Source organism: Montipora capricornis, chromosome 7, assembly GCF_036669925.1.
Source record: "Montipora capricornis isolate CH-2021 chromosome 7, ASM3666992v2, whole genome shotgun sequence".
NCBI classification, from domain to species: Eukaryota; Metazoa; Cnidaria; class Anthozoa; order Scleractinia; family Acroporidae; genus Montipora; species Montipora capricornis.
The window spans coordinates 12,630,698-12,638,197 of NC_090889.1; the positions used below are offsets into that span (position 1 = coordinate 12,630,698).

The following is a 7,500-nucleotide window of genomic DNA, read 5'->3' on the forward strand; positions in this document are numbered from 1 at the left end:
GATTTGTACACGCGCTCAGCTGTCAGCTCCTCAATCAGAAGTACCGCCAGTTCAAAGGCTTGATCTCTCGCGAAAAGGGCTGCGCTTGAAGCGAAGGCGGCTACATTTAAACAGCTGCATGACGTTCAAGTTGAGGAATTAAGACTCCAACAACGAAAGGCAGAGATCGAACTTCAAGGCGAGATAGCCGAAGCCGACGCTGAGACACGCGTCTACGAACAAGTCGAAGCTGAACTAGCAAACAATCGCAAAACACAGCATGATACGCCTTACTCAACGCCGTTAGTGCGAGATCCAGTTGCCATTCACGAGCTACCACTCGTTTCTAGTGGGTATAAGGAGTAATATGTACCCAAATCACCGGCAGCAAATCCACGTGCACTCGAATCGCGCGAATCGTATGTACCGAACGAACACAGAAACAACCGCTCTGGAGGTATTCAAGATGATTCATTCCGACATCTGGAGATTCAAGATCGTCAAAACTACGCTCTCCAGCAGTTAATTCAGCAACAGCAACAGGGCGTGATGGCGCTTACACTTCCGCAACCAAGCTTGCAGGCTTTCAGTGGAGATCCTATCGACTACCTGTACTACCTTGTGCAGCACACTACAGGTCCAGTGCAAGAGCTTATGTATAGTTGCCTATCCATGCGTGAAGACGAAGGATACAAAGAAGCCAGGAAGCTACTAAAGGAACGATACGGGCAGAATTACAAGATTGCCGCCGCGCACTTCAAACGGCTTGTAGACGGTCCCGTAATAAAAGCTGACGATGGGTCAGCGCTTCAGCAGTTTTCCATCCAACTCACTAGTTGCGTCAACACGCTCAGGGAGATTGGCTACATAAGCAAGCTGGACAGCCAAGATAACCTTAAGAAAATCATAGACAGGCTTCCATACTCATTGAGGGTCAAGTGGCGCGACACAGTAGACAAAGTCGTAGAGACTGAAGCACGAGACGTTACCGTAGCTGACATAATGAAGTTTGTCATCGCCAGGGCTAGAGCAGCCTCCCATCCAGTGTTCGGTAGAGTTGCAATAGAGACCAAACCCAAGCAGTCTCTCCCACCAAAGGGTCTAAGAAAACACCCCAAGGCTGACGGATTCTCTAGTCAAGGAAAAGCTGATGACTCGTCAAAGACAACAAATGAAATTACGAGCAAGAAACCCGAGTGCCCTCTGTTTAAGGCCGCGCATTGGTTGCCTCGCTGCGAAAAATTTCGAAAGCAGTCCCTTGATGAGAGGACAAAGTTCATTCAAGATAAAAAACTGTGTATAAACTGCCTCTCTCCTGGTCATTTCGTTCGCTTGTGTAAAAGGCAAAGCTTCTGCAAGGTTAAAGGATGCACCTCAAAGCACTCGTCTTTCCTTCACCCAATCAACAACGAGAATCAATTAAACGCTCAATCTCCTGACGTCGGTGGGGTGCTTTCTACCACCATGCAGCCAGCAGGTGCGCACGCACAGTCTATGGGCGACACAAATTTAGCCAACAACAGCTATGTGAAGTCAAGCTTTTCTTCTAGCTTCACTGCGACTGGGCTGGCAATCGTTCCTGTTTACGTGCAAGCAAAGGGAGGACAACCGGTTGTCGAAACGTACGCCTTTCTGGATTCTGGTAGCAACACTTCCTTTTGTACAGAAAGCCTTCTAGAGAAACTCAATATCATGGAAAGAAAACAAAGCTTACTCTAACGACCTTGAAGGGCGAAGAAGACCGGGTCGAGTGTTCCCTAGTGAGCTTGCAGATTTCTGATCTCAACCAACAAAACATCGTTGAACTGCCTGAAGTTTACTCAAGATCTAGGCTACCCATCCCAGTGGATGCTATTGCAGACCAACAAGACGTGAACCGCTGGCCCTACCTGAAGGGTGTAACTATTCCAAAGATTGAAGCTGAGATTGGGCTGCTCATTGGAAGTGATGTTCCCCAAGCGCTACAGCCAAGGGAGTTCAGACCGAGCGAGAACGGCGGTCCCTTCGCTACAAGAACCGTGTTAGGCTGGGTGCTAAACGGCCCGTTAGGGAGAATTGCCCCCAAGTCCTCGATTGCGAATTTCGCCCAGGTAGAAAAGACCCTCGACCAGCAGTTTAGAGACTACTGCAACCTGGAATTCAACGATACGGTCTACGAAACCAAAATGATGTCTCAAAACGATCGAAGGGCCCTAGATATTATGGAGAAAACGGTGAAACTAGAAAATGGCCATTACGAAATTGCACTGCCTTGGAAAACAAATCCCCCGAATCTTCAAAACAACAGGACCATTGCTGAACGCCGCTTAGAACTATTGTGCAAATGATTAAGAAAGGAGCCAGTAGTGCACAAAAGATACAAGGAATTTATGCATGACCTACTGAGCAAGGATTACGCAAGGAAAATTGAAAGTCAAGAAATAGGAACTCTTGGCGCTCTCTGGTATCTGCCACATCATCCGGTATTCAATCCTCAAAAGCCTGAAAAGATTAGAGTGGTGTTCGATTGTTCTGCAAAGTACTGTGGTACTTCACTGAATGACCAGCTGTTACAGGGGCCGGATCTAACCAATTCTCTTGTTGGTGTCCTCTCAAGATTCAGGGAGGAGAAGATTGCACTTATGTCAGATGTCGAAGCAATGTTCCATCAAGTCCGAGTTCGACCTAGCGATTGTGATGCCCTTAGGTTTCTGTGGTGGCCTGATGGTAGCTTAGATAGCCAACCAGAAGAGTATCAAATGAGAGTCCATCTATTTGGCGGAGCTTCCTCTCCCAGCTGCGCTAACTTTGCTCTGAAGAAAACAGCTGAAGAGAACAAGACAGACTTCGACGTTCAGACTGTCGAAACAGTAATGCGAAACTTCTACGTCGACGACTGCCTGAAGTCAGTTCCGACAGATCAAGAAGCTATTAATCTCGCGGACCAATTGCGCAAGCTGTTAGCAAGAGCCGGTTTCAATCTCACCAAATGGCTGTCGAATTCAAAGAAGGTACTTCAGTCGTTGCCAGAGTCTGAGAGAGCTGCACAAGTCAAGAGCCTAGATTTCGACAAGCTCCCCATTGAAAGGGCGTTAGGGGTTCAGTGGGACGTATCTTCTGATCACTTTGGTTTCACCATTGTTATCAAGGACAGACCAGCAACAAGGCGAGGCTTGCTGTCCATAATCAGTTCAATCTATGACCCGCTGGGGTTCGTGGCACCATTTATACTGAACGCAAAGCTAATCCTTCAAGATTTGAGCCACAAGAAGTTCAGTTGGGACGATCCGATACCTGAAGACCACTTGCGCCGTTGGCAGGCCTGGTTACAAGAACTTCCTAAATTCGAGGATCTGAAAATCGACCGCTGCTTTAAGCCATTTAACTGTAAAGAGATTACCTCAAGCGAACTCCATCACTTTTCCGATGCATCACAGCAGGGTTTTGGCGCCGTCACCTACCTCAGAATCTCAGACCGAAGTGGTGCTGTTAAATGTACGTTCGTCATGGGCAAATCAAGGCTGGCACCCATTAAACCTGTCACAATTCCTCGCCTGGAATTGTCAGCAGCCGTCATTGCAACCAGACTGGATCGAATTTCTCGAAACGAGCTAACCTTGCCAGTAACCAAGTCTTCCTTCTGGACTGACAGTACCTGCGTTCTCCGGTACATTGAAAATCAAGACAAGCGGTTTCAAACCTTTTTTGCCAACCGTGTAGCAACAATACATGATGCTTCTTCTCCCTCCCAGTGGAAGTACGTAAACACACAAGATAATCCGGCAGATGATGCCTCCAGAGGTGTGCCAGCAGATTCCCTTCAACGCTGGATTAACGGCCCAGCCTTTCTTTCCTCACCTCCCGAAATGTGGCCTCAAAGACCAGCAGGCATGGCAAGCGCGTTTCCAGATGACGACCCCGAAATTAAGACAGACAAGAGCGTATACTTACTCAGTGCATCCACTCGCGATCCTGTCGCAGAAATCATCGAAAGATTCTCTTCCTGGTCGCGCCTTAAGAAAGTCGTTGCCTGGATATTGCGATTCAAGAGTAACCTTCACAAGTTGATCAAGAGCAGAAAGTCTAAGGAATCTCCACAAATCAAGCCTTCAGGCAAGATCACCCCCATTACCGTGACGGAGTTGCGTGAAGCAGAACATGCAATCCTTAATTACGTTCAGTATCAGTTCTTCGCGAAAGAGTACGAAGGATTAAAGAGCACAATTCCACCGAGCACCAGCAAACACAAGGTCCTCAAGTCAAGTAGCATTCACAAGCTTGACCCCGTCCTTATTCAAGGCCTTCTGCGCGTTGATGGCCGTCTGAAACGTGCATCAATCGACACAGATGCCAAACACCCGATCATCCTACCAAAGGATCATCACGTGGCCAAACTGATCGTTCTTTACTATCACCACGTTTCTGGACACTCAGGTGTAGAGTACACCCTGTCCCTTATCCGTCAGAGATACTGGATAGTAAATGCAAGAGCCGCTGTACGTAGAGTGCTACAAAGGTGTTTTACCTGCAGAAAAAACCAGTCCCCTGCAGGTCGACAGAAGACAGCTGATCTGCCTGTAGATCGCGTGACGCCCTGTAAACCACCTTTCATCTTCACAGGTGTCGACTGCTTTGGTCCTTTTGAAGTCCGTCGTGGAAGATCCAAGGTCAAGAGATATGGCGTTATATTTACCTGTTTAGCTCTCCGAGCAGTTCACATCGAAGTCGTGAGCTCACTAGACACAGAGTCCTTTATCAACGCCTTACGGAGATTTATTGCAAGAAGAGGCCTACCCGAAGAGATACGTTCTGACAACGGAGGCAACTTTGTAAAGGGTGAGAAGGAGCTTCGAAATGCAATCAACTGTTGGAACCAGTCTCAGATCCACAACTATCTTCTTCAACGCACTCTCAAGTGGACCTTTAATCCTCCAGCTGGTTCCCATCATGGTGGAGTGTGGGAACGGTGTATCCGTACCGTGCGCAAGGTGTTAAAAGCTTTGACCAAAGAACAAGTGCTAGACGACGAAGGTCTAAGTACTCTGATGTGTGAAGTCGAGGCCATAGTAAACGGTAGGCCAATCACCAAACTCTCTGATGACCCACGTGACCTTGAACCACTGACCCCCAATCATCTGTTGCTGTTGCGAGCAGGTCCTGCTGTTCCACCTGGAATCTTTTCTAAGTACGATTGTCACAACAAACGCCGCTGGCGTCAAGTACAGTACCTTGCTGACGTGTTTTGGCGACGTTGGGTGCGTGAGTATCTACCCTCTCTCCAGGAGCGGCAAAAATGGAACAAGCAGCAGAGAAACTTTGCAGTAGATGACATTGTGTTGGTACTCGACGACAACAAACCACGTAATTCTTGGCCACTCGGTCGGGTCCTGGAGGTGTATACTAACAGCAGAGATGGGTTAGTACGCTCTGTCAAGCTGAAGACCAGTACATCGGAGCTGGTTCGTCCAATCAACAAAATTGTCCTACTGGAGGCAGCTGAATTTCCAAGTAACAGTAACTAAGTATTCTAGTATGAACACTGAACTCTAAAAAAAATCCATTGCAAATGGATTCAACTTTATTGGACATTATGTAATTGTTTATTAGCGATTAACTTTAGTTTTGTTAGTCTAGTCAACCTCATATTTCAAACGATTTTTTCCTTCTTCTTGTAAAGGCTATCTGCAGTATTGCCTTTAAGGGGCCGGAATGTTGGTTTGAAACGTGATGTTTTCTCCGTTATATTTTACATTATCGCTAGTACGTGTTTCGGTATTTCTTTACGGATTATCACCTTCATAGATAACGTTTAGTCACCGCTGTAATGGTAGCGAATTCCTTCCCCTGACACCCGCATAGGAAATGCGTAATGTTTTCTCAGTTGTCGCAGGCACGTTTTGCTGGTCATAAGTTTTAGTGTTTTCCACAGTAGTTCAGTTCTAGTGTAGACTTTATACGGTCAACTCCTTCATCCACCTGGATTTTAGTTGTATCTACACTCGTGCTCATCGTCAAGTTCTCTATAGAGCTTTTAGTCAAGACTAGCATTGGTGCGTGTGCAAACCAAAGTAAGTTTTACTATTTTCTTGACTTTAGTTTTTTCCAGTATTTAGTTTCGGTTTAAGTTTAAGTTTTTGCTTGCCTTAGTCTATTAATATATTTGCTTTGGTATCTAGTTTTCAATCAGTTTTTTAATCGTTAGTACTCAGCATGGATTTATTGATCAATCTACGCTGATGTGATCATTGTCAAGTTTTTGTTATCGTATTCTATAGATTGTTGATCAGCTCGTTTGATCTCATTTCTTGTTGTATTTCATTGATGTGCTACTTGAAATTATTAACGTTTACCTTAGCCTTCTATATACCTTTGGTTACTTTCGTAGGTAGTTAGCTAAAATTAGTTTCTGTTTTGCTTTTATCGCCTTTCAGTTCGAACCGACTTTCATCGTCCTTACGACGTTGTGATCTACCTCTCAACTCCGCGACCTTTGGTCCGTCGTTTTAATTGCAAGGCTGTACCACTAGGAACTTTGAGCATTTCCGTTCAATAAACCTTCACGCTATTGCTTTAATTCGTCGTGTTCGTCCTTAACGCTGCGCACCGTGTTATTACGTAATTTGCTTGGTTCATGTTCTCCTCGTTCCACCGAGTAAATTTACACACAGGACTGATTAGACAACTGCGGGTGGATAAGACCCGATAAGAGACACCCCTTGGTCGACATTCTCACTCGGAGTCGATTGACACCTGATGATGATTTGTACGTTGATTTAGAACTGAATTTCATTGACTTACCTTGCGCACACCACGCTGTGATGGATAGAGCCACAGGGAAAATCACTAAGTTCGTCTGGAACCTGTAGTGAAAGAGGAAACGTAGAACATTACTTGCTTAAACTTGGCAGTGCACGTCAAAAACCGAGACGAAGCAATGAAATGGTGGTCAAAACAAGTGCAACGAAACGTTTGTTTTTTGTCATTACTCCAAATGCTATTAAAGGACAACAACTAGCGATTACCTAAAATTAGGCTTGGGCCGAGCCGAATTTGTTATTGTGAATAACATCTCACATACCCACGGCCAGCTCCCGTTCTGGCCTGGTAGCTCAGTCGGTAGAGCAGCGGTGATCTAATCTGAAGGTCGTGGGTTAAAATCCCACCCTGGTCAGAGTTTTTCTCTGTCCTTGTGTGGGCCCAATTCCAATACTAGGGTTGATCCCTGATGGAATATTGGGTAGAAAAACTTCACAGGAGTGTTAGGCCTCATTCGAACTTGCAATCATTACTCCAAATGTTACTGAAGGACAACAACTAGCGATTACCTTTGCCTTGTGTGTTTACTATATATATAACTGCAGACAGTACTGTTTCGGCCTTCTGGGCCTCATACGGTGATGCCATGCCTCGTATAATATTAAATAACTTATGAAGACTTCTTAAGGCAAATTGATTATAATGGAACGTCAAACGTTTCGCCGTTTCATCAGTGACTGATAAATTACTTTACAAGACAGAATATATAACAAGTGAAGAACAATG

The 7,500-nt window shown here is 45.6% G+C and overlaps 2 protein-coding genes across 2 annotated transcripts; both read left to right on the plus strand.

The window, feature by feature from the left end:
- Positions 1 to 528: 528 nt before the first annotated feature.
- On the plus strand, positions 529 to 2,306 carry LOC138055654 (uncharacterized). The gene is made up of 2 exons (XM_068901540.1): positions 529 to 1,601; positions 1,646 to 2,306. The coding sequence occupies exons 1-2, from the start codon at positions 529 to 531 to the stop codon at positions 2,304 to 2,306; spliced, it is 1,734 nt and encodes a 577-aa protein (XP_068757641.1).
- Positions 2,307 to 2,348: 42 nt separating this feature from the next.
- On the plus strand, positions 2,349 to 5,480 carry LOC138055655 (uncharacterized). The gene has a single exon (XM_068901541.1). It carries the CDS (start codon positions 2,349 to 2,351, stop codon positions 5,478 to 5,480), a length of 3,132 nt encoding a protein of 1,043 aa, XP_068757642.1.
- The last annotated feature ends 2,020 nt before the right edge of the window (positions 5,481 to 7,500 follow it).

Coding starts and splice junctions, on each gene's coding strand:
- LOC138055654 (XM_068901540.1), top strand. CDS start 529: ATGGCGCTTACACTTCCGCAACCAAGCTTGCAGGCTTTCAGTGGAGAT. Junction 1,602..1,645: donor GGACAACCGGTTGTCGAAAC/GTACGCCTTTCT, acceptor CCTTTTGTACAG/AAAGCCTTCTAGAGAAACTC.
- LOC138055655 (XM_068901541.1), top strand. CDS start 2,349: ATGCATGACCTACTGAGCAAGGATTACGCAAGGAAAATTGAAAGTCAA.